This window comes from Acanthopagrus latus, chromosome 14 (assembly GCF_904848185.1).
Source record: "Acanthopagrus latus isolate v.2019 chromosome 14, fAcaLat1.1, whole genome shotgun sequence".
Classification (NCBI taxonomy): Eukaryota; Metazoa; Chordata; class Actinopteri; order Spariformes; family Sparidae; genus Acanthopagrus; species Acanthopagrus latus.
In genome coordinates this window covers 12,765,002-12,791,582 of record NC_051052.1, presented here as the reverse complement: position 1 = coordinate 12,791,582, position 26,581 = coordinate 12,765,002, and the positions used below count along the sequence as shown (strand labels likewise).

Genomic DNA, 26,581 nt, shown 5'->3' with positions numbered 1-26,581 from the left:
CATTGTTTTCTCAAGGACACTCTGACATGGCTGTTGATGGACGCTCACCAGCTGCTGTAGCTCTATGACAGAATGAATCTAATTACTGCACACAACTACGACAGTACACTGCAGAGGCTATGTCATATAGACAGAATGATATTAAACAGGGCTGACCCAGGGAATCCATGTATGATGTCTCAATCAGTGTCTGTAAATCCAACTCACTGAGAGATGACACAAGAGGTAATCTGCTATCACATGAACTGAATGGGGCTTATGTGAGTCCAGTGTGAGGTGTCTGCATTCCCTCATTGTGCCCTTGCAAAAAGAACAGGATGTTTCGAATTGAATATGGAGATTCACGTTCAGATGATCCTTCTGATATAGTCCGATATAGCTGAGAGGGATTTTGAGAACTTATAGTCCTGAAAGTCCTGTTCCTGTATCAGATACTGTATCGTCCTTGAGTATTAATTTCAGGAAGGATGTGTCGCATTTCTGAACCCTAGAGCTGGTGCAAATAGATCCTGTATCTAAAATACTGCATCTGGATAAGAACAAGAGGAAAAGGTTTCATAATATGCACATGGGAAGGGCAGCATTGTGAAAGGCGAGAATGAGATATGTGTTAACTAGAAACGTACAGGTTTAGACGGCTAAATTTGGAGGAAGTATAGCAAACAGCAAGGGAAATGACCACCAGTAACAAAAAACATGAGTGAATTTTTGTTTTCTATTGGGAGTTTGTGTAACTGTGTGTAAGTGCTCTTTCATAGCCTCTCCTCCCTTGAGGAATACATGCGAACACACACACACACACACACACACACACACACACACACAAACACACACACACAGAGAGAGAGAGAGAGAGAGAGAGAGAGAGAGAGAGAGAGATGCATACTAGTTCTGGCTTTTAGCTCAGCTCATGCAGTAAATGAACAGAGCAGGGATGCTTATGTTTTATCCATCCCTTTGATGCCCCCTAGTGAATTTTATGAGAGATGTAACTGTGACTTTGAAGATGTCAGTCTGCATCAGAATCTAGGTTGTCTAACTGTCAGATAAATACAGAGATGGAAAAAAATAAAGATACACATCAGCTGTGTATGTGTATACAGAAAAATGACAGGGACAAGAGTTAAACAAAATCAAGCTGGTTGACAAAGAAATCAACCTATAAAATTTAATATAAAATGTAATTGAATGTTTAAAAAAACAGCCTAAAATACAAGCTAAATGCAGCGAAATGCCTATTGGTACATGGTAATGTTTTTACTGACATATCATGAACTGTCTGAGGAAAGTAACACTGAACTTCCCTGCATTTGACAGCCAAATGTTCCATCGATTTTTCCAAGTTTGATTGACAAGGCTGAAATCTCTAATCCTGCCGCGCAACTACTCATGTCTGGTTGTTTACAATCTCTCTGGCTAAACATGGCCGTTGACGAACTCACTCAAGGCAGTTAGAGCCCGATAACCTCCGATTTTAGAAAATTTACAGGTCTTAATTTGCCAAACGAGTTACTGTGCAAGTACCGACTTGATTACCTAGTCTACCGTGTTGCTGGCTCGATTTTTATCTTACCTTCCTGTAGCTCGCTAGCCGCGGAAGCTAGGTAGCGAGCTAACTTCTCCATAGGGAACAATGACAGCGACTTCTGCAGGTAGCAGCAGCTGCCACCCCGCTAAAGGACTGGACATAAGTCTGGCTGCTCTGCAGCGACAAGACCCGTACATCAATAACATCGTGGACGTGGCCAGCCAAGTCGCTTTGTACACTTACAACAACAGGACAAATGAGTGGGTAAGCCTGAACTTTTGTTGAGGATATCGTGTGCTAACTTAGCTTAGCCTCGTCATTCTCCCTGCCAGATAGGCGCGCTTTGTCACTGACACAGATTTGCAGTGAAGTTATAAACCAGTACTGCTAACTCCAGATATGGTCATTTGGGGTCTAAATAGTTATTTTCCACCTAAAAGAAAATGTTTCATTCTATATTATCTGGTTCCCTTGAATATTCTACCGTTACATTTAGACAATAACGTCACCTATAGATTTAATTGCCCCCACCCCAGCAATAAACACGTATTTTTTAAAGAATGTCGTCACCTTGTGTTACTTAAAGCGCTGTCTAACGTCAATTAAATTCAGCTGATCAGTCCTTTAAATCATTATTATTTGAAGGGTTGAAAATAATTGATTTTGCTTGGCTCAGTGTAGGCAGACCTGTAACTGACACTGTAACACACCCAAACCTTGAATAGATTAGTCCTAACAGTTTGTTCTTTTCCTTTGTGTTTGTGTGTTTCAGGAGAAGACCGAGGTGGAAGGCACCCTTTTTATCTACACGAGGTAAATTAATTTTAAGCTGACATCTTGGAGATATTCAATGCCAAACGTTCCCTCAAGCACTGTTCTTAGTATATATTTATTGAGAGTGCATTAAAGCTCGTATTGAAGCTGCAGCCATATTATAATAATGATATTATACACTAGTATTCAGAATAGCAGAAAGTGAAATTGCTTTCTTTGGCTTGAATGTTGCAGCTTTATTAACCCTCTATTGTTTATTACTTTATTGTTATATACCTTGTATGTTTGTGTAATACATGATGGTGACTATGGAAGAGAATGACATAGTAGACGTGCCACTTGTTTCAAGTTATCATCGATTCTTTTTTTTTTTTTTTTTGTCCTCTGCGTATTTTAGACTGGCATCTCCCAGACATGGTTTCACCATCATGAACAGGCTCAATATGGAGAATCTGACAGAGCCAATCACCAAAGACCTGGACTTCCAGCTCCAGCATCCCTTCCTGCTGTACCGCAATGCGAGATGTAAGTGGACATAAATGCAGATACACCTCTTGTCTGCCTGTCAGCTATTGATACCTTCGGTTTTTCTGACACGTTCTCAACAACTTCTGGTCTGAGCACAATATATGTACACACAGAATTTTTTTTTTAGTGTGATATGTATTACAGCTAGTCATAATTATCAGTGTCACTTTTACCCAAACATTTTCAGTGTAGCTCAACGTATGCTATGAGTTGGGTCAATGGTGGTCGGCCAGGTGGTTCCTCAGGTTAGACGGGTTGCCCTTTAAAATCATAATTGCCCAGACATTTGAAGAAGAGTCTTGAAGAAGCTACAGGGGTTGCTTAGTCTCACTATACTTAAGGTTAAACTCTCAGCCAGATGTGCTGCCTGGAACCAATTAATGAAGCGGTACTTGGTGGTATCAGTATGATTTGGTCCTCACCCTTACAACTACAGAGTTTGTTACTCAGTCCTAATGCTAGATATCATCAAAATGTTGGAACATTAAAGAAGTGATGCAATTTTGTGTAAAACCTTAGTCATGCAGGTGTCGGTAACATATCAAGTGACTGTGTCTGCTGTACTAAGACTGTGCAGGCATAGATGCATTCAGACATCGAATACCGGGACTAGCCACATAGAAGTGGGAAGAGATTTTGTTACACAAGCAGCCAGACACTGGCACAAATGTACTGAAAGATGGAGACAAAGATGAACAGAAAAGAGATAGAGTTAGATAAAAAGAAAAATGTCAAATGAAGTCAAGAATCTTAAGCGTACTGCCCTGCTGTGTAAACAGAGATAGACGGTGCGATAAATCGGGACAGCATTTTAAAATTGTCTGTTAGTCACTTTTTGTCACTCTGACTCTTTAGATTGCGAGCACGCATGTAAACTAGACTGGATTGTGTATAATCACCTCAAAATCCACATAGGACTCTTATCTTTGTAACGTTGAAGACCTGTTAGCAGCATGATCACATCACACTTCAAATTGACATATGTATCGTCAGCCACAGGAAGGAAGTTAGATAAAAGATAGATGATTTGATACGGTGACCGAAGTGTGCAGCATGCTGTTCATTAGAGTGGGACACATTAGCTCCATATAAGGCTCAGAGGTATCGTGGTGACTCCAATTCTGTCAGCCTGTCTGCCTCTGCGACCTACATCTGGTTTAGGCACACACACACACACACACACACACACACACACACACACACACACACTGACTGACACATTGCAGAGTGTGCCTGTGGGAGAGGAGCCTGACAGCACTACAGAACCAGCCAGCCGAGATTAGATACACCACAACAGTCACTGATAATTTAAACACACACTCACTCAGGAATCGCTGACACACACAGTCCTCCCTCCCTTGCTGTCATGGTCTCACACTCTCCATCAGCCTCAGCAGGAGGCAGGTGGAATGCTTCTGTTTAGATACCAGTGAATTCCTTAAGACTGCTTTCATCCCTTTACTGTAGTACCTCATTCGTCTGACTGACATCAGTGAAATAATGCGCATGACATCCACGTTTCTCTGTGACCTCTCTACACCTTTTAGGCTAGGCTTAAATGCACTCTGGACACATTAGTTCATCAGTTATGATCTGCGATGGTACTGGCCTCGAGAGGTTGTCAGAGCATCAGTAATGGGGAATAGATTGTAAGTGAACAGCCAATGCTGAGTTCACCTTAGAAGTTTATCTTCAGTCTACAGTTTTTTGAGATCACAGGACAAAAGCTCCCAGATCACAGGAGGAGGATCAGTGTTCGCTCAGCAGTCACAAATTGGTGCTCGATCTCTATGTGTTAACTGTTCACAGGCACCGTCATGGCAGGCTAAATATCTGAGCACATTGAGTCAAGCAGCATGACAACAACAACTGCAACATGGCTACAAGAAAAGTTCAGCAGACTCTAAGACCCAAGAAATGGAGGAAGATTTAGTGCATGTAAAGGAAAAAAAAAATCCTGACCCACGCATGATATCACATAATTGTGTAGGTAGTAAAGTAAACTAGTAATCATTTTAAGTTATTAAACCTCTTCAGCTTGCACATCTTAAATTGAATTGTCTGCTTGGTAATCCTGCAGTAATCGCTTTCCTCTCTTTGTGGTTTGTCAAGTAAACTCCTACAATTTCAAGTGTGTGACCAAGGCATTACTTGCTAAGGCATGGCTTGGGAAGAAAAGAAATTTAAAAACACATAAGATTAGTAAGCACAGCTCAGTTAAGAACTATTTCCCCTGATAAAAATATAAAAATATTGCAGCAGTTGTGTGAGTGGGAGCATAGCAAAGCTAATGGTCAGTGGCTCCAGCAGATTTAACTGATTGGATATGGATAATAAAGCAACCAAATAAGGAGAGGTGGAGCATGGTTTGTAATCAGACAGATTTTTATCACCATGGCTGTCGTGATTTACTATGATTGTTGGATATGTGACAAGATCGAGGCAGATTTAACTAACAAAACACATCTACTCATAACCAGAGAAACCTCAGAGGCTCCAAGAGACATCAAAGTGTCGAGCCTCCCAACTCCACCATGAGAAAGCCAGCAGTTGCTGAGCATTTACTGGATGATGGCATGTGAGGGGCGGAGGAATGTCTTCCAGGAAAAAAAACCCGTACAAACAAAGGAACGCATCTCTGCCTCAAAAAAAGCTGTTTTTGTCACTGGCTAACATCAGATCTTTGAAACTGTTTAGGCTCCAGGCTGTTGGTAAATGCTGCCAATCCCACTGTGTCATGACCTCTGTGTGCAAGAGTCGTGGAATCTTATCGTTAGACAAACATGTAGCTCTCAGTGCTGCTGTTGCTGCCTGGAATGGCAGTTGGCACAAAGTGGCACCCACGGCTAAAAATAACCTGTGGAGATATACCACAGAACGGGGCAAGATTCAGGGAGGAGAATTTTAGCCCGAGCAAGTCATTATTCCTCAGATAAATGTTGTGATTGAAGGCCATTACATTCCTTCCTGCAAGCACCTAAGCAGCGATGCGGTCGCGCTATGTTCTGGTAACAACTCGTTTAAATGTCTTATTTGATGAAGGACATGCTTCTAAGTTTAGTTTACAGTATTCTGAGTTTGACTCATAGTTCATACGCAGGACACTGCAAGTCATATCCGTCTTCCTGCACCTTTGACTCTCTCATACAGATTTTGGATAGTACTGTACAGGGTTTGGGAGCTGAAGTCACTGTGAGAAGTGGTTTAATTTTTCCGCAGAGCCCAAAGATGTTTAAGAGTTTATTGAAATTTTTCATTTATTGAAGGGCTGGAACTCTTAATAATCTTATAATCCATAAAATGGCAACTATTTTGATAATAAATAGATTTTAAGTAATTTTTAGAATACATGCTGAGCGTTTAGGGGTTAGGGTTCAGCTTCTCAACTGTGAAGATACAGTATGTTGCTTTTTTCTGTACCATATGGATGCCATTATCTTGAGATCTTTTTTTATCTCAAGGTAATTGACAAATTGTCACAAGAAAAACAAAAGGCTTACTTTTTTGTAATGTCTATCAGAGATCACATCAGCCGTGCCAGCTTGCCGAGACAGCATCTTGAAAACTGAAGTACCAATTATTGACCAACGCAGAAGCCTGTACTTCAGTCCTACCTTATTTATATACTTATACTCCTTATAATACGATTCAAATCACCAATGTGGCGAGTTTCTTTTTCCAGTTCCCCGTAGGCTAGCAGTTTTCCTTACAGTTACAACAATTACAGGGAAGTAACATATTTGATTTACCTTGACTCCTGTATGTAAAACATAATCTAGGTACTCTCATAATAAGACACTATAGAAAACATTCTTGCGGCAAATAGCAAAGTTGACAAAGTTTGCTTTGAAACTTCCAAACCCACACAGAGCTTTGTGTGTATGTCACGGTCTACTCTTATGAATTTTATGAAGTTGTTATTACTGTGTTACATTGTTATGATAATTTAGATTTAAGAGATAATGAGATAAATTAACCTGAAAATTAAATTAAGTAGATCATCTCTCTATTTTGGACTGTGGGTCAAACAGAGTGAGCAATTTGAAAGATATTACGTTGGCCTTTAGAAAAGTGTAATGTTCTTTTTTTTTTCTTTCTACTAATCAAACAATAAAATCATCATATTATGGACAATGAAAACAATATTACTTGCAGCACTAATTTATGCATAACCCACCCTAACATTTTGAGACCAATGTGGATCTGAGCTTAGACGAGGCTAACACTGGCACTTCCCTTAACACGGCGCTCTGTATGTCAGGTGTACAGACAGTCTTACCTCCAGGTCGGACATATGTGTATCCCAGGTCTTTCTCTGACACCATCAGGCCTTTGAATCTGACCTCGGGTTCCTCCTCCAGCCTCTCATGTTTAGGTTTCCTCTGAAACAGGCCTCTCAGCATGGCTCCACCGGTCTGAATCCCTCTCAGAACAGAAAGTTCAGGAATTCCTTATCCAGTGGAAGTTCAGTGAAGGTGATGCCAAAGATGATATGGAACTTCCCTTCATAAGATTTTTCTTCTCCAGAAGTAAAGGATGTACTGATATTTATATACTGGGTAGCACTGTGTAAACGTCTCTTAAGACTTAAGACAGCAGTTGTGGGAGTGCCAAAAATGCAATTTGGACGTACCTGCTTCTTAGATGAGCATTGGTTAGCTGGAAGTCTCAATATTTACTCCTCCTCCGATGTCATGAATTCCATTCTCACAAACAAAGGAAGTGATGGTTCCTCTCAGACAACAATAATTCCAAGCGTGCATGTGTGTTACTGTAAGAGCACTTACTGCCGACTGACCTCCAGCAACCTAAACCAGCCCCGACTAAGCTGATCACATACTACAATAAAGGGACCACACTTCAAATATGTCTGACAGTACTAAAGCCAAACAGAACATAAAAAAACTTTTGCTGAGTAGTCCCAGTTGTGCACTTAAAACAGTTTAAACCCTTTAAAATGTGTTGTTTCTTAGCAAAGTCAAAACGTTTAAATCTGATACAACTAAAAGCAAAGTTCCAAATTGTAAGAACAGACAATGACAAGTTGTTGCCTCACAGACTTGGGAAATGGTCCTACTGAAATTTAAAATGTTCCTGGTCTCAGCCAATTCTCGCCGAAGAGTTACCGTGGGTCTCCAGCAGACATCACACGTGGTTTGTCGTAGTCACAGGGGGATTGAAAGGACCACACAGCTGAAGCAATGGATCACTCATGAACTTCAATAGCATTTCCACTGCTCCTTCAAAATGTAAAGGGATGGCGCCGCGTCACACGTAGGACTGACATTTCCCATTTAGTGAACGTTCCTAATAGTGGTCTTGTTCTTTGGTCGTCCTTCTGTTGAAGTTAGCTGCCCATGTGACCGTCCAGTTCCCTTGGTACAGGAACTCTGCTTGACTTATTCAGTGCCTCTCTTCCTCTCCCTGTTCAGTCTCCAGTGTTGTTGACTGGAACCCCTTTCCCTCTAATGTCCACCCTCAAAGCTCAACCCTGTGGCCACGGGAACCTTTTTTGGTTGGTGCTACTGGTCACAGTCCTCCTCCCACTCTCTCTCTGTCTCTCCCTCGTTCTGTCTCTCTGAGGGGTTTTCTATCTTGTTAAGGGTTTAGACATTTGCTAGTTCAGAAAAAATCTTGTTAGAATCTCCTCTATCACACTATTTCTGTCTTCCTTTTCTTCTGGCGGCAAGGACTTGGTCTTTCAGCGCCACGGCTTCTCATCCTGTTCTGTGTCTTCCCCCCGTCGCTTCATTCAATTCATCATTTTTCATTCATTGACAAAACTCAGTCGCCGCTTCCTGACAGCTAAAGAGCTGCTGGCAGAACTAGATCTTTTCCCTCTTGATGGACTTGTTGATAATCTCCCCTCTAACACACCTCACTTCTTCCTATTTTATATCCGCCTCGCTCATTTTTTCTCAATTTTCCCTCTGCGTTTGACTGCGCGTCTCTCCGTCTCTGTCAAACAGTCTCATCCCCAGCGAGCACTAAGTGGCTCTGGCTCCACCAGACAGTCCCCCAGTGCAGTTACTTTTTTGGTACAGGGCTGATTTTCCCAGGCTCAACTGAACTCTGTGTGTGTTTCTGCCTCTCCCTCTCGCTGTTCCCCTCATCCACGCCGACCCCTGTGGCCTGTCCAACCTCGTTTGTAGCCAAGTGTGTGTATTTTTGTGCCTGACTGTCTGCGTAGGAATGTGTGTGTGTCTTTGATAAGATTGCGGTGGTAACTTTGTCCACCATGTACAGTCGACCCCACTTTACTTTCTGTCTCGGTACATTCTGGCTGGCTTTAAATCCTCTCCACTCCATTCATAAGTACATTTACTTTCTGATGATTTTACCCCTTCTCCTCTTTTCCTTTTTCTTGAGATCCACATTATAGAAGCATGTTGAGGTGTGAGACGATGTCCTGCTGTCCTGATTAGCCCTCGGTGTCAAGCCTCAACTCTTTCTTGGTACCAGCTGAAATGTGTTCAGGGCTGCAAGTCACAATTATTTTTGTTATCTATCTGCCACTTGGGGTCTCTCAGTCACAACAAGACAAATGATGTCAGGAGCATGAGATCATTGGAGTCGTTGTCTTCGTTGTCACCATTGCCGATTAAAATCTGTCTGATGAAAGGCTCCCTTGAGCAGAGTTACGTATTTCTCTGATTTTGAACATTCTTCGAAACATTCGAGATAATAGCGGTACAAACTCAGCAAAATGTATAAGAAGGATCGAGTCATTTTTAGATATTTTAATGCCGCATATTATTTTGTGTATCTGCAGATTAAGATAAGAGGCATCACAATTAATTGTTAAATCTATAGAATATCAAAAAAACGTGCTCATCACAATTTGCCAGACCTGATTTGCTGTTTGTTGTCCCAAAGCCTCTTCATTAACGAACATAAATGACAGAGAAAAGCAGCAAATCCTGACATTTAAGAAGCTGGAACGAACAAATCAACAGCATTAATGATTCAAAAATGACTGAAAATATGAATCGATTATCATGGTTGGCAATTAATTTTCTCTGCATTAATTCTGTGATTATTCAGCTAATTGTTGCAGCTCTAAATGTGTTAGGAACAGAGATTTGCAAAAAAAAGACATTCCTGAAAGTAAAGAATTGTTTTGCATCTTCTACACCAAAATCTCATTTGACTGGATACATGAAAGAAGGTCAAGGATTGTGGGATTTGGACGTGTTATATAGACCTTCGCTGTTTTTGTTCCCTGGTACTACATTTGGTTCTGGGCAAAATTATGACTTGCTCCATACTGACTGTCTGAAATTGAGCAATTATGTAAAAACGTTACCTCTATGCTTTTAGGAGCCAGTACAAATGAAAATAGCACAGTACTTACTGCTGTGTAGTCCCGTGACGAATGGGTATTAGTGTTGCCTTTTCCCTCCCATGTTGATCATGTTTACGTAGATCAGGAGACTCCTGGGGCCCGTAATGGCACTGCTGGCTTCTCTTGCCACTGGGAAATGACTAATTTTAAACTCTGGGTTGTAGAACGAGCCCGGCTAATAATGAACGGCGAACATGCGTCTGCCAGGCCGAGATGTACGGCAGCACATCTGTGCCCTCATTTGATTGTAAGGGTCAGAAGACTCATTTGGTTGTCTGCTGACCTGACTGGCTGCATCTCAAAATTCAATAGTTTCATTAATCAGCAGCTAACTTGATTTGTAGCATTAACTCCGGCATCCTCCAGACCCAGGACCCCTTCGTTACAATGTTGTTTATGAAACATGTTCACAAGCTCAACTCCCTTTTCCACTGTTTGCCCCCCTCCTTCTCACTCCCCCAGTGGTTATCCATGGGATTTGGTTCTATGATAAGGAGGACTGTCAACGCATCGCCCAGAGGATGAAGATGTGAGTGCTTCTCTAACCACAGACTCTTTGTATATACTATACAGCGCTTAAAGAAAACAAATTCATGACAGACTACATGTGTTTATTAATGGATCTGTGTCTGAGACTTGGAGCCAACAAATGAACAAGAAGAAGTCTCCTGACAAAAGTACTCAAATTTTTAATGTTTGTGTGTGTGTGTGTGTGTGTGTGTGTGTGTGTGTGTGTGTGTGTGTGTGTGTGTGTGTGTGTGTGTGTGTGTGTGTGTGTGTGTGTGCAGTCTGACCCAGCAGGAGCAGGCCCTGGCTCAGTCTCAGGGTGGGTGGTTGTCCCCAGGAGGAGGAGGAGGAATAATTGGAGGAGGAGGAGGAGAAATGGTAAGAGCAGGAAGAATAGCTGGAGGAGGAGGAGGAGGAGGAGGAAGAGGAGGAAGTGGAAGTGGAAGTGAAGCAAAGGGAGTGGACATCATCCAGATGTTGACCAAAGCACGCACAGAGTATGACAAGGTAGAGAAACACCAAAAGATGTTTACTTTCATGTCACTTTTCATACATTTGTTGTTCGTCTGTGCTTGTGTCTCAAACTCCTTGCTTCACATTGTGTCTTTTTATCCCTCTTTTCACATCTCTCTCTCTCTCTCTCTCTCTCTCTCTCTCTCTCTCTCTCTCTCTCCCTCTCTCTGTCTGGCAGTCTACATCAGAACCGAAAGAGATTGGTGGCAGCAGTGTTCTTTGTGGAAACCCCAATCTGATCAAACCCATACCTGTTAAACCAAACACTCAGGTAAAACCCCCACATCTACCTCCTACTTCACTCCAGGGTTGCATTTGTGGTGTACAGGAAGAGGCCCTATCTTTTCCTATATTCACTTGTGAATTATAGCCCTTTTCCACCAAGGCAGTGCAAGGGCCAGCTCAGAACTCGTGCCTGATCTTGAACCAGTAATGAGGGCAAACCTGGTTCAAGAGCAGCACCAACACTTTGATGGTGCTAAGCTGGGGATTATCGGGGCTACAAACTAAAACTGACTGCCATTTTCATATCAATTTGATTATTAACATTGTCGATGTTAGGTAGGTAGCTATAGGCTAACATTAGAATTTTGTGTTCAGTGTTCAAAAGAATGAAAACATGGTAGACAATTACCTTTCTTCTTGAACTTGATCACCATCTATAGTTAACACAATGAGCAGCACAAAGGTTGGCAGGTTGGACCAACTCTGAACCGGCTCTAGCACCAGCCCAGAGCTAGCACTTGGCTCACGTTGGCGGTTTCAGTGAACTTTGCAGTTTGCCTGATACGTTTTAAAAATACTGCAGAAATGACAGCATCGTCTTCTTCTCTCATACCTGCTGCCCTCCTTCCCTCTCTCACCCTCGCCTCTCTTTGTCTCATCCAGGACAGTGAAGGTGCTGAACCCAAGCCTCTCTCTCTGGCCACTCTTTTCGGCTCCAAACATCACCACTCACCCAAACCTGACCCAGTTTCTCCTTTGGCCACCCCTTTGGCAGAGGCATCTGCAGGGAGAGTCACCCGACCACCTGTAGCCCGCACGCTGACTTACGAGGAGACGATGAACTCTGGCAGGATTGTGACCTCCAAGGGAGGGAACATCGCCATGGCAGGGTTTTCAGATCAAGGACTCGTGGCTGTGATCGGAGGACAAATGGTCAGGGACAATGGTGGAAATGTTGTGGGCCTGACTCCCACCACTGTCCATCAGCACCACCATCAGCAGCAGCAGCAGCAGCAGCAGCAGCAGCAGAACCAGCCTCAGCACTGCCCAGCCATCCAGAAGCTCATGCAGGGACAGAGAGGGGTCGGAGGAGCTCTTCAGACCCTGTCCGAGTCCCCCGAGAACAGGCTGTGTGACAACGGGGTGCCACTGGAGCATCACCACCATCACCATCTGTTCCACCATCATCAGCAGCACCACCACCACCATCATCATCAACAGCAACAGCTTCAGCAGGACCCAATCAAGAGACTTTTCCAACTCCAGCCACTTCCTCCTCCCGCCTCCTCCTCCACCCCCTTCACCTCTGCAGCCCCGTGTTTCTCCAACCCTCCCCCCGCCCCACAGCAGAACCCCCATCTCTCCTCACAGCCCATCATGGTGGATTCTGTGTCATGTGCCCACCTTCAAGCGCAACAAAGCCAGCAGATGTTTTTTAACCTCTCCAAACCTCAGCCGGAGGCACAGCACCCCAGCCAATCAGCTTCAGCCATACAGGGAACAGGTGGGGGACATATGTGATGCTATCAGTATGCAAGCAGTATGACCATGTTCTGAAGTAGTATATCATATACACTTAGTTGGCAAATGTAAGAGTAAATTATGTAAGAAATACTTATGAAATAAAGAATGATCACTATTCCATAAGTAAAGATTTAAAACTCAACACTCTTCATATATTTTCCCTCTTTTTCCAGGTTTGCTGCCATCTCAGGTGACCAATGACCAAGTCCTTCAACCTTCACAAGGTATCAGGTTCCTCAAAGTAATTAGTTACTTTGTAATTTCTATTTACCTCTAGCGTCTAACGTTTACCGCTTTTGTCTTGTCAGGTCTGTCTTCGCAGATGCAAGGTGTGGTGTCGCCACATGAGCTCCTGCAAAAGCTCCAGCTGGTCCAGCAGGAGCAAAGCCTGGCTTCCCACGATCCCCCTCGACTCCTCCCGACCCTGGCCCCGCGATTTCTGGGGCCCACGCCAGGTCAAGCCGGAGGCTCGGTCCCGAATACGACCGCAGCCACCGCAGGTCAGAAGGCGGCACTGCAGTTTCAGGTGAGCAGTGTAACCTCTTTCTTATATTTGTGTGTGTGTGTTTAAAATGGAACCAGAAGAAGAAGAAGAAGAGGACTAACAACTGTCCCTTTGTGTCCAGGTCATCTCCCCACAGCGGATACCGGCCACTGTGGCCCCCAACCTGCTCCTCTCACCCAGCGTGTTCACTCAGGCAAAGTCGAGTGGCATCTTGACAGTGGGTGGCCAGGAGGGCTGCCCTGCCCCCTCAGCCTTGCCCATTCCCCCGCTGCAGGAAGAGATCAGAGTTCTGTCCAAAAGCCAGCTTCAAGCCACACTGCTGAAACTGATCCAGGTAAAAAAAAAAAAAAATCGGATTACTGACACTGACACCTCTTTCCCCATTGTCAATTTGTTGTTTTATTCCAAGCTGTTGATTCGCAATTGTGTGTTTCAGACTGACAGCTCATTCCTGGACACCATCTACGACGCCTACGTCAGCCGCTTTGCCAGCGACTCCAGCAGCCAGTACTGATGACTCGTCACACCCTCTGTCTCTTCAAACATCCCGTCGAGAGCAGTGAGGATCAGTCTTACAGTTACGATGGACGCACCACTTCCTCCTCTTAACCTCCCAACTGCAATCACTCACACCTATGCACTGTTTAGCCAGTAAACCCGACATTCTTCTCTTAAACATAAAACGCAGTTAAATATTATAGATGTCCTTGTTTAAAATTCAGAATAACATATTTTGACTCAATTCATTTCAGGTCGAGGTCCACTAATGCACAAATGTGGCAGAGCCACTCAGTCTTGACCTCAACTGTAGTTAATGGGAAATGTCGCCCATTATGCTCCAACCTCACAGGCATTTGGATTTAGCTGAAAAGTGCGCTAGTTTTTTTCACCAAATGTAGCAGAATTCTTTTATTTTGTTTTTCTTTGCAGCCTTTACTCGGACTCAGTGGTCTAACACCAGCCAGCCTTATAGGCTGTAACAAACAAGTCTTCCTAGTCAAAGAACTAGTGCTGAAGGATTATTTGCTCAAACTGACTTGAAACTGACTTCACTTGTAAAATGAAGTGTAAAACATGTGAAACATGTTTATGTGTTCTGTACATTTGGAAAAAAGTATGTTTAAATGCTATCAGAATTTGTTGGATTTGAATTTGCAATTCTTTTTAATTAAGTTTGCTTTCGAAAAGAATTTTAAATATATTTTATGATCCAAATTATTTTAAAGTTATTAAAATGATACCTTGTCATTTTGATCTCTTTTTTCCAACATATCTGTGTTGGTATGTTAGTGACAGTAACTAAACGTTGTCATTGGGCTTGTCGACATTTTTGTGAGTGAAGTCTGCATCGAGATATATCTTCTTAATGTGTTTCTGACAACTGGTGGATTTTCAGGTGAGAGAAAGTCTTCACAGCACTTTAAATCTTGGCTGTACTACTAGTGCTTTGTTATGGTTCATGTCCAGGGGGGGCGTTTTTGCACCCAAGGGCACGTGGTGATTCCCAGGATTAGATGCTTGACTAAATCAGGCTACGCCCTCCAGCAGCCATGCTAAAGTTACTGGGTTCACCCAATTGGACCAAAGGCACTTGTGGACTGTCTGCTGTAGGATTTCACACCAATCCAACAAGGCAGCTTGTTTGGAGTCTCGGATGGTCCACAAAACAAGTTTCTTAAAACATTTTATCTGAGAAATAAGCTTTGTTGTTTCCGTCTTTAGTTTAACTCAACAACGAGGCTTCGTGTTTTTTGTTTTTTTTTAGATTTGTCGTCAGCAGAAATGCAAATCTTGGAGAGGGAGGGGGAACGGGAAGCACAGAAAGAACAGATCCTGTGGACACGCACTATTAGTCTTATTCCTCTCCCTTTGAATATCACCATTGTGAGGAGTAATTCAAAATGACATGGTATCTTATCTAGATTCATTCAAGTACAGGAGATTGTCAACCTGCACTACCTCACAGAGAGCTAGTTAGGAGGCGTTACCTGTGTTTTTACTTTTGAGATTGGACCATTTTTAGATAATCCGGTCAGGACTCTTATTTCAGTTTACCTAAAGGGTTTTCATCAGAATAAGACATCGAAAACTGTATTTTTTTTCTCCATTACTGCTTAACATGGTAGCTTTTTTTTTTTTTTTTTTTTTTGCAGCCACACCATGGTATCTGAACATTCACTCTGCCAAACAGAAAAAAAACCTCCTCTCAGGAATTTTAAAACAGATTGTCGATCAAGCGGTTTGTTATTGATGTTAGATAAATGATGTATGGCATTGCAAATAAAGTATGTAGATAAATATATCTGGACTTCACGGGCCTGTTCAGAGCAAGTGTAGTAGAAAATTTGATAGAAAAATACTCTTACACTTGATGATTTGTATGTTTCCCACAGTGTAGCAGAGAGGTCGCAGTCACTAATAAAAACGTTTAATTTTGGGGGTCAGGGTTTTGCAGTCTGTGTTTAGCCCCCCGTGCTGAACTCATTCCCAGCCGGACTATACAGTAGCTCCCAGAGGACACACAAAAGCAGCAGCAGCAGCAACAAAAAGAGAATATTTTTCTCCCTATTTTTGTACTCATGAAGCAAAATGTATTGTTCTCGTAGTACAAACAACCAGCATGTTACATCCCAGCTAAGCTACAGGCAGTAATTCTTCCTTATGCAACATATCCACAGCTCTTTATGCGGTTTTGTGCTTTTTATTTCAAAAGCCGTCATCCATAATCTCTCTTTGTACGCATCGTTGTCATTTGAGACAAGACGAGACATGGGAATGTTAACGGAAACATTTTTACACCTTTTGTTTGTTTATGTCAGGAATGTTTTGCCTAGAAACTGGAATATATTTTAATTGGATATTAAATGTTCTCAAACTGCCTCTGTTGTCTCATTCTGTCTTTTTTTTTTTTTTTTTTGGTTTTCTCTGCGTGTCTTTCTAATATTATGATGGTTTTCATAATCATTATTCGAGACCGATCGAGCCTCAAGTAACACTAATCACAGCACAGGTACGCTCGTTATTGCTTTAATGCCACGTCGTCGCCACAGTCAATAGTGCAACAATATGTCTCCAGTGATTAATCAGCTGTTTTTTACACGCCCAGCAGTATTGAGAGGCCGTGCCTAATTAACTCTAAAAGATTTTGTACAGCATTTCTTTCCAATATCTGTCCCCGTCTTTGTCGCACTCGACTGAGCGCACGGTGCAATGCCAATAAAGCGGAGGTGCTGACACTGTGGTGTTAATTTGACTGAACAGGGGAGTTTCCAGGGGGGGTCACGGGTGACGCAGCAGCCTGTACGCTCAGGAAACATCTTGTACCCAGTTGACATCCATCAGCTGCTCCGTACGCATTGTGTGCCTCAGCTTTTCAAATGAAGCGGATGAGAAGGCCCTCAGAGTGATCAATGAGAAATGGAAACTTGAGCCCTTTCAGTGACAAAGTCTCAGGATCTATCTGCTGATCAAGAGTGTGTTATATGATTAAAAGTTCCAGGACAGCTCCTACACAGACCTTGGGGAGGGGATTTCTTTCTCATCTGCCGCTTCCAAACTCAAGGGCCATCATCTGCACTCCCTCACTGAACGGATCCACACAGATCGATGTGTCACTTTGCATTTAAAATGATTCCAAACCTGATTACACCACAGATGCGTATTCAGTGAACTAATGCATGGTCTGTTTGTTTTTCTAGTCTGACTTGATTTGCAGCGTCATTACACGCAAAAATTCTGTTCTGCTACACACTAAGACACAGACTAAGAATACACACACACGGTGAAACTAATAAAATATGAACATTAAATAAAAACACACCAATGTGAACTTATCTACGGCAGGTGTGTTTTTCAGACAACAAATAAGCTGATCCCAATACATCGCACACTCCCTGACTCTGACTGGATGAACTCCCAGAGAAACCACACATGATAACTGACTGATTCATTGATGACCTCATTGACTGACTGAAAGAAAGTGGCCTCTCTGGATCAAGACAGCAGCTGGTCTATTGTGGCCGACTAGACTCTCTGGACAGTGGCGATAATGGCCTGCCACTCACTGTCTCCACATGTATACACACATGCACGTCGACGTTTCACAACACTGCCGGTATCTTTGATGAGATTGATGTTGTGTTATGTTGTCTGTGTGTGAAAAATTATTGTATCGGTCCATTAGCGCTAATGAGTGTCGTTATCAGAGCTGGTAATGGCTCCTTGAGAAACGTGGTGTGAAGTGATCAGAGTCCAACCAGTCTGCTGCCCACTGGTTTGGCGCTCTGTGGGAATTTGGCTGCCTCTCCCTCTCCCTTCCTTCCTGTCCACAAACAACATTTACAGGAGCAGAGGAATTGCACCCAAAACATGAAAACACAAAAGAAAGAAAGAAAGAAAGAAAGAAAGAAAGAAAGAAAGAACTAGGTTTTTTGAGGGCCCAAATGCACTTTTATAATATTGTTAGGGCAGTGAAATTGTCAGGAATCACACACACACACACACACACACACACACACACACACCTTTTTCCCTCTGAGACCAGGAGGTTCCAGACCATTGGTTTAGCTGATGGGGCTAAAAGTAAAGGCTGACTATTAGCCCTGGCTTATACTAATCAATGACTTCTGGTGTGTGTGTGTGTGTGTGTGTGTGTGTGTGTGTGTGTGTGTGTGTGTGTGTGTGTGTGTGTGTGTGTGTGTGTGTGTGTGTGTGTGTGTGTGTGTGCCCAGAGAGGCGGGGTCTTCAGTTTGAACAGCACAGGCAGCCCAAACCACCGCTGTATTCTCAGATGGAGGATGTCGTTCAGTTTCCGAAATCCAAAAGTTGATGAACTCTTCCAGGGTTTCTATCTTCTCATCTTTTTGTCTTTTTTTATGATTTCTTCATGCACATTAGAGTCATCCTGTGCTCAAACTTCATTTTAAGAGAGGTTCTTTATGTCTGATTCTTTTTCCAGTCTCCTTCACTCAGAGAAGACAAGTTGGAACTGTAACAGCACTCTACAGGGGCACAGGTGAGTGACACAGTGATTTGGTAGTTTATGCTACAGAGGAGACTGATAGTGTTTGAGGATCGCTGAATCACAGTCTAGTGTATTCATAAGTGTGTTTATGTGATAAGACAGTTTGCTCAATAACTATACGCCTTCATATGTTGCTGTACTTCTTTTTGTTTTTGGGCACCAAACTGTTTTAAAAAGAGTTTCTCCACACAATCTAACCTTGGCATGCATCAGAGAGGAGATCAAGGTAACCACGCTGTCTGTCATGGAACTCACACAAACAGTCTAAGGAAAGAAAATCCTGGCAGCACTTAATATTACCTTACATTTTAGTCTTAGTTATATTCTAATGTGGTATAATTGTTGTCTTTTCTTGTTATAAAGGCTGTTCTACTTACTCTAATACTTGTCTGCACCCACTTGGTCATTATATCCACATTACTGGTGATATTTATCATAAGTATCAATCGTCCCTGTGATACTGTCGCAACATCAATATCAAGGCATTTGTTCAACAACTGTGTCAAACTGATATTGGATTTCTTCGTCAATTTGATTTGTGTCGATTTCGTCAGTACAAGTGTTTCTAAAGTTCCACTACCATGCCAACATATCAGCATAAAGTGTATTCATTGGAATGCAGCCTAAAAGGATGTTAATGTCACCCAGCTCCCCTGTGTGGCATATGGGCATACACCCTCTTCCTAACCCCTATAACTCATCTCATTACAGATGATACAGATCCTGTGAGAAAAAAAATAAAATTAAAGGCTTTTACTCGGATTAATCCAAACAGTCTATTTCAGTTGTTTGAAGGCTCAGTTTGTTGTAGAAGTTGTGTGTCTGGAGCGAGTTTGGCATGAAATGCCTTCTTTCACTGATAGAAAAGTTCATCATTCACGTTGGAGGGGAGGGGTAAGAGAGGAAGGGGAGGGAGGAGGGGGAGGGAGGAGGGGAGGATGGGGAGGAAGGGGAGGGAGGAGGGGGACTGAGTGTTCATCCCCATCATCAGTGATCTGGGTCAGTGGGGGAGGAGGAGTCCCACAGCTGTTACACACGGCTGGTGTTTGTACACGGATATGCATATGTAGCGTGTGCGTGCGTGTCTAACCTCACTAACCTCACATTTGTGTGTGTGTGTCTGTGTGTGTGTGTGTGTGTCTGTGTGTGTGTGTGCGCTCGCGTCGCTGTATCTCAGTCGGTCCCTTTACAGTCCGTTATTAACCGCCTCCTCCTGCGTTCACTGCGGTATTACATGTACGTGTGTATTCTACTGCATTTTAATTTCCATAACAGTGCGTGTGTGTGTGTGTGCATGTGTTTATGGTGCCTCTGTAACTGTGCACTGTACTTTCCACACACTCTATGGTTGTGTGTGTCTGTGTGTAAGTCCGACTGTGTGTCCATGGTATTTAGATAAATGTAGCTTAATGGTCCCAGCAGCAGACAGACCATTAGAGCTCCAGACAGTACTTCACCGCCATGTCTCTGCTGCACCTCTCGTACCATTTAATTACTCATTGTCGTTCAGGCTGAGCAATAAACACGAGATTACTTGTTTGAATAGTTAACTGCCCCTGTTAGCTGGAAAACACAGTGGGATCTTTCAGTCTATTTCAAATAGCTGGAAAAACAGCCTGTATGTAAGAGAAAATGCATTAGAAAAAAAAAACCTTGCATAATTTCCAAGTGGCTTTAGAAACTGTAATGAACTATATGTTTCTAGATTTGAAATCTCACCGGCTGCCTTATGCATCAGTCATCCAGAGGCTCAGGAGGGAGGGAGGGTCACTGGTCTTCACAATCACTCACTGGTTGTTGTAGGATTTAGGGCGGGCATATAAACTGCTCAGGTGAAAGCTCTTCCAGCTTAAAAAAAAGTTTAACTGAACTGGCAGTTAGCTGTAAAATTAGGTTCTCATTTGGTTCGAGGTGAGGACACTTGGAGCGGATCAGGGGGAAGTTGAGCTGAATTCTTAACAACACCACTGCCAAACAATTTAGTCCTATTACACTCTGACGAAGCAGCAGCGAAATCACGTAAATCAAGTGAAAATGATGAGGATGAATATATGATACGGATCTTTTTCCAGCTTTAAGCAAGTTTGGTGCAGACAGACACAGAGACATGCAGAACATTTAAACAGGAAATCATACATTTGCTATTTTACAAAGATGAGAGATGGGTGCAAGATTGTAGTCGTCCTCAACCGGCGATAGAGATGGCTGATAGCTTTCCCTGAACACAAAATTACTAAAACTGACGACAGAGAGACTATTTATCTTTACACACAGGAAACATTTTACTGTACCGTGTGTGTGTGTGTGTGTGTGTGTGTGTGTGTGTGTGTGTGTGTGTGTGTGCGTGCGTGTGCGTGTGCGTGCATGCATGTGAGTCACTGAGAGTCCACTAGGTGTCTCAGTGTGTTTACACATTATGCGCTCGTGTCAGTCAAGTGTGTCCTCCTCCAACAATCACGACTTCCTTCTGCTCCAACTGCAGCCCTCCCACTGGGACGCTCTCCTCTTTCCACCTCTTTGGCTCCTCATCCCCTTTACCTTCTCTCCTTCCCTCTCCTCGCCTCTCTCAGTTGTTCTCTTTCTCCCTCGAAAGCAGATTGATAAAGATTCAAAAGCACAGAAGTAAGATGAAAAGGAGGGGAAGAATGGCAAAATGGCAGGTGTGATTGAGAGATTAAGGGGGGGGGGGGGTACAAGAAACTAGAAAAGAATAGCAGGACTAGAAAGACAATAGGTCAGAGAGCGTTGGAGGAAAGATACAGGAGTGCAAGAGAGAGTTAGTGTCTGTGTTCGTGTGTGTGAGTGCGTGAGAGAGAGAGGGAGAGAGCAGGAGGGCTGGAGAGAGAAAAGGAGGGATGGAGGGAGGGAGGAGGGGTTTAATCCTGCCTGGATTATGGTATAAACTGGTGCCGTGGAGCAGGAAGAGATACGATGGAGAGAGAGAGAGAGAGGAAGTCCCACTATCCCTCCATCCCTCCATCCATCTCACTATCCATCCGGTAGCGAAGTCGTGTCCCAGAACCGCACGATTTTGGTCCGGATCCACCAGGATGTGAGGTCAGCAGGAGAGGGAATCATTCAAGGATCCAGGACCTGAACTCTCTTGGGAATGTAAGCGTCCCGGCTCAGGGCGCCTGATGACAGGGACTGAACTCGCGTGAGGACGGAAGTTTCGCCGGGACGTCTCAAGTCTTCATCACTCCCCTTTAGAATCCCAAAAGAGGGAGCATGGGGGATAGAGGTGGATGATGGGAGCAGCGGAAGCCGGATTAAGAGGCGCGGGACTATGGCAAGACTCCGCGGTGACTCCTGGCGTGCAGAAGTGACCTTTGACACCGGAGACAAGAGCTCTCTAGACTCTGTCGTGCGCCAGGTTGAGCAACTGAGCTGACACCGAATCATCAACCAGACACTTTTTTTTTTTTTTTTTATATGTCTTACTTTCTTTTCCAGACCCACGTGTCTCAAAGGGAATGGTTTTAAAGCTCTGACCACATGACATAGTGAGTAATCTTCGCTACCATTCTGTCTATAGTGATTTGAGGAAGTATTTTAATCTCGCCACAACCCACTTTTGGGCTCCGGCTTGCTTTTTCTTTGAAATTAGCATGCTGTGTTTCTGGAGAGCGCATGGGATTGTTTCGGTCTTAAGTCTCACAGCTCTTAAGTCTTTCCTCTCAAAGGCTGTGGCTTCTCAGTATCATTCTTAATAGTGTCTTAACACTGTGACCGCTTCCATGGTGACATTGTTACGTTTTGCAGTTTGCTTTTAAGTTTAAGGATTACTCTACCGGGCAAGTTGACAAAAGGTGTTCTGGTGTGTGTGTGCTGGGTATCCCTTCTAATATCAAAATGCCCTTGCTGTACAAAAAAAGATGCCTGAGTTTGAAGCAGGTACAATCAACAATTGTACTGAAAAGTCCAGTGTGCTGGAGTTATTGAAATCTCGAGATGAGATAAACTCCCCTCACTCTTTTCAGCCGTGCAGGTGAACCTAAAAGCATGCAAAAGTCCTCTCACTACAAACATGGAGGTGAAACATGGCGGACTCCATGAAAGACAAGATCATCCTGGATCCCACCCCTGAGTATATTAGCCTCTTTTAGCACAGCGTTTATACTGTTTCGGTTCACTCTCAGTGGCCTCTAAAAACCTCCTGTATCTTACCTGCCCTGTTCCAAACAGGAAGAAGAAAGTTAGCAAAAAGCTGGTGAACACAGTGGAGCATTTCGCAGCCAAAGAGCCAAATATTTCTGTCAGGAGCTGGTGGACACTAAAAATGGAGCCAAAAGAGAGTAAATATCAGCCTTCTGATCACCACGTTTGCCAGAAAAGATGACTCTCAAAGAATGCAGTGCTGCCTTATGGAAGCTGGAGGATATTGCAAGTTTGCTTTATCAACAGATTGAGCTGATAAATGTCACTATATTGTTTACAGCTCTCTTTTTTTGCTACGCTGAAGGGCCCAAAATATCAGCGAATACGGGTACATTAGTGTTTTTCCAAAGATACTGTGTAGACGTGTAGTTCGATGCTCTTTACTTTGATTGTAAAACTTTGTTTGTGTGTTTGATTGTGTTGATGTTTCAGAAGTCTGTCATTTACATGTAAAAAATATTCTATCACTGAACATTTTATGACAGTTGCTCTTGTTAGTCCTATTCTGAGCAAAAATGCTGGCAAATCTGGTAGCATATGTAAAGTTTTTGACTTGGTCTGTGAATTATATCCATCTAAACAGGCCATGTAGTGTAGATCTTGTTGCTCTGAACTCTCTAAACCATCGCAGATTGTATTCAGGGGTTTACTCCGGCTGACACGACGGTCACCAGCTACTTGATTGCACCTTTGACGCCTCCCCCTCTGTGTGTTGCCACTGTGACCTGAGCACTTCTAATCTCACTTTGCAGTGTCCCAATTTCAGCCTTTTTTTTTTTCCTCTCTTGGAGCCAGCGTGCAACAATTGCTGGACTGATGCAGATCGCGGCAGCTGCAGGGATGAACGGCTGGAGCTGGGGAAACGCTGGGAATGCCAGTAAATCGGAGAGAAGTGGGCCGCGCAGAGGGAAGCTGATGATGCTGCTGTGGATTATCCTCTCCAGCTCGCTGTGCCTGATGGTGGATGGCCAGCTGAGGATCTCACCAGAAACGTGAGTCAGACTAACAGCAGACAACCAGGACTGACTTCTTCGGTCTGAACCATCAGGAGGAACCATTATGTAAAAGTAATGTAGACACGGATAAAATGAAAATAAACAGTCTGACATCTGGATGGAAGGGGCACAAATGCATTACCTTGTGTGCTATGATTGCATCCTCACTTACAGCGAGACACAACCTGCTGACGTTTAGCGGGACAAACACAAGTTAGATGACCGCCGACCGGGCGCTTTATTAAGACATTACATCAACCACTCTACGAGGGTACAGTACCAGGTCGTTTCCCTGTGGGCACCCTGGCACGTCTCCGTGCACCGTGATCCTTCTGGAATCCACATGTCAGGTGGATGAGTCAATGGTGTTCTTTCCATTTTGGCTGGCTCCTCCACACCGATACATATGGGCCATATGGGCACCTGTGGGGAATAGCTAACTGCCAAGCTGTCCTACAGCCTCACTACAGCCACGGCCAAATGAACTGAAGTTGACGTATGCATTTGGCCCACGCCCTGACTTTAGAAGTACAATAATAAATGTACAAAATATATTTTTAAAAGATGATGGTGGTGATTACGCTCCACCATCTTTTCAACATATGACAAATTAACATTTTGCCAAAGCAGGCTGTGATGTCTGAGCCTCTGCGTCTGAAAAGTGAATCTGATGCGCAAGAGCCTCAAAGCTGCATTCTTTCTAATGGCCAGCAGGGGGTTGGTTCCACTGGTTGCAAAAAGGAGTCTGATTGTATGTAAGCTTATGAGAAAATGACCCTTCCTCTCACTTGATGTTTTACCTCAGGAAACGGTTTTCATAATGACTTTATGGTCTCGGTCACTAGATCCAAGTCTTCTTCAATACAGCATGTTTCATTTTGTGAATGAGTAAATATTGGGGCTGTCATTTGATTAAAACAATCAATCGAATTAATTACAAGCTTTGCGATTAATCAATTAAAATGAATCGACTGTTAGATGAGTGAATCAGTAAGTAAACAGAGGTGATATTTGAAGCTTGATGTACTGAGCTCGGAGCAGAGAGATCGCTGTGCCCTCGCTCTGCCCTCTTTTCCAAATATGGTCACTTCTGGCTTCAAAAGATCAAGATGGCTTTAGTTGCCGGGCGTTAAGTCTGTAGTCCCCCAACCAATGGGCAACATCACGGTGGGTTTAACCTGGAACCAATGGGCTTAGGAAGAAGAGTGGTGTCAATATGCACTAAAACATTACTTTGTTTCTCCTTTAGCACTTGTTCTATCACATGACAAGTTATCCTGAGTTTGATGACCTCTTACGAACCCTGCTCCGTCTTTTATTACTGCTATAAAATGATGCAACCTTGTTGAGTACACAGTTTATATTCCATGTTTTGGTGTTGGTCAAAATAGCTCACACAACTGTCCTTATCTAAGATTATTGCTTCTGCCCATCTGGTGGTTTATTTTCAATCTAATTAAAAAAGAGGTCTGGTGTGATGGGACCAGCTCCTCCATTAACATCTTGTACCAATCTGAAGGGTAGCCATCTCTCCCCGGGGAATTTTAAACTGATTTTTCATTAATTTATTGGTTTGTTTATCTCATTCTTCGCAATATCTGTTGTGCAAGGTGCCAAATGATGGTAATTCCAGCTCTCACTTCTTCGTCATACACAGCACGGGGTCTGTGTGTATACATCAGCTCAAATCTCTGAAATAATCTTTCCATCTCATCTCATTCTAATTCTATATTTTTGTGTTTTTGCTGTTTTCATATACGGTCTAAGCATCATGGTCTCATTAATCAGTTGCGTAGGTTCAATGTTAATAGACAATTTTTATCTTAACCATGTGAGATATAAGCTTGTCTGTTCATTTTGTTTTGTGATATTTAGAAGCTAGTTTTGAATTAACAGCGCTGATCAGAAATGAAGCAGTCAAAATTTCCCAAATCATGATGCCCGGTGTGCTTCATTCCCCGACCAGCGTTCACTTGGATTTATATTTCATCTGGGACTGCAACGCTGCGTTTGTTTGCTCTCCAGAAGCCAGACGAAGCTCTTTTCCCTGAACAGTTTTCAAAACCTCCTGCTGACTAAAAACACTAACAAATCGATACCGTGCTGTCAGTCCACAATAGCCTATTAACTGTGTGTGTGTGTGTGTGTGTGTGTGTTTCTGGAAGAGGTAGAGAGGGACAGAAAAAGACAAGAGACAAATACACAGCATTTTGGGTCTGCGTATGTGTGCGTGCGTCAGTAAAACAGTCAATAGTGAATTCAATATATTAATCGACCAGAACCATAAAAGCAATCATTCATCCTGCCATTCCAGGATATATCTCGCGTATGTGTGAGTTTTGTACTTCTGAAGCTTCAGGGAGTGTGTGCTGTCGTCACTAGGCAGACTGGTGTGACTGAGAGAGATTACAGCTCCAGGGACAGCAGAGTTCAGCAGGCCAACACAGGTCACCAAGCCCAAAGTGCTTCACTGTGCCGGGGGAAGATTTGGCAGCAGGGCCCCTCTGGCACTGGAAGTTAGTGGGCCTTGACCGGAACATTTCAGACTGAGGAGGTCAAATCTACAGCCTCAGACTGAACGTTGCTCTGCAGCCATAAGGGGGAAAAAAAAAAGTCAACGTCAACAGCAATGACATATTTTTGAGAGGCAATTTTAATGAGCAAACTTTTCTGACAACAATCCTCCCGTCATAGGCTTTAATTCCCTCTTGGTACAAAAATTGGGCAAAAAACAAAGTTTCTTGGTGAGCACAAGTAAACGTGTTTTCTCAGTTTCACAGTTGCTGCCCTTTGCCCTTCCAGAGTAGAGGTTTAATTACGCCGTTTGACTCAAGGATGGCCTGCGTAAGGCTCTGTCTTAATCTGACCTTGCGTGCCCTGCTTGTGCTGCACCTGATGGGAACAGCATATGGATTTAGATGCACGACAGGGGATTGTGCAACGCACGCCCCTACAG

General features: G+C 43.3%; 3 protein-coding genes across 10 annotated transcripts in view; 2 read left to right on the top strand and 1 right to left on the bottom strand.

Annotated features, from left to right (window-relative positions):
- cacna1c (calcium channel, voltage-dependent, L type, alpha 1C subunit) overlaps positions 1-10,619 on the bottom strand; it is a 210,730-nt gene extending 200,111 nt beyond the window's left edge. For 5 of the 8 annotated variants that reach the window (XM_037121307.1, XM_037121309.1, XM_037121308.1 and 2 more), the window contains exon 1: positions 7,110-10,619. In XM_037121307.1, the coding sequence (XP_036977202.1) occupies positions 7,110-7,233 (124 nt within the window). In that variant the 5' untranslated portion in view covers positions 7,234-10,619. The remainder of the gene's footprint in view (positions 1-7,109) is intronic. The other 3 variants (XM_037121311.1, XM_037121313.1, XM_037121306.1) reach the window with 2 other exon arrangements.
- Positions 1,385-16,329, top strand: dcp1b (decapping mRNA 1B). Its single transcript, XM_037121316.1, has 11 exons — positions 1,385-1,792; positions 2,301-2,341; positions 2,700-2,827; positions 10,638-10,704; positions 10,964-11,189; positions 11,374-11,466; positions 12,084-12,924; positions 13,118-13,168; positions 13,253-13,470; positions 13,571-13,783; positions 13,886-16,329. The coding sequence occupies exons 1-11, from the start codon at positions 1,634-1,636 to the stop codon at positions 13,961-13,963; spliced, it is 2,115 nt and encodes a 704-aa protein (XP_036977211.1). The 5' UTR covers positions 1,385-1,633; the 3' UTR covers positions 13,964-16,329.
- Positions 16,330-18,298: 1,969 nt separating this feature from the next.
- The window catches only part of cacna2d4a (calcium channel, voltage-dependent, alpha 2/delta subunit 4a), a 90,879-nt gene continuing 82,596 nt past the window's right edge, over positions 18,299-26,581 (top strand). Inside the window, exons 1-2 of the mRNA XM_037122103.1 lie at positions 18,299-18,463; positions 23,422-23,622. Coding sequence (XP_036977998.1) covers positions 18,387-18,463; positions 23,422-23,622 — 278 coding nt within the window. The 5' untranslated portion in view covers positions 18,299-18,386. The remainder of the gene's footprint in view (positions 18,464-23,421; positions 23,623-26,581) is intronic.

Excerpts from the sequence above, each read along its gene's own strand:
- dcp1b (XM_037121316.1), top strand. The coding sequence starts at position 1,634 with ATGACAGCGACTTCTGCAGGTAGCAGCAGCTGCCACCCCGCTAAAGGA. Across the intron at positions 11,190-11,373 it reads CACGCACAGAGTATGACAAG|TCTACATCAGAACCGAAAGA; the intron begins GTAGAGAAACAC and ends TCTGTCTGGCAG. Across the intron at positions 13,169-13,252 it reads AGTCCTTCAACCTTCACAAG|GTCTGTCTTCGCAGATGCAA; the intron begins GTATCAGGTTCC and ends TTGTCTTGTCAG.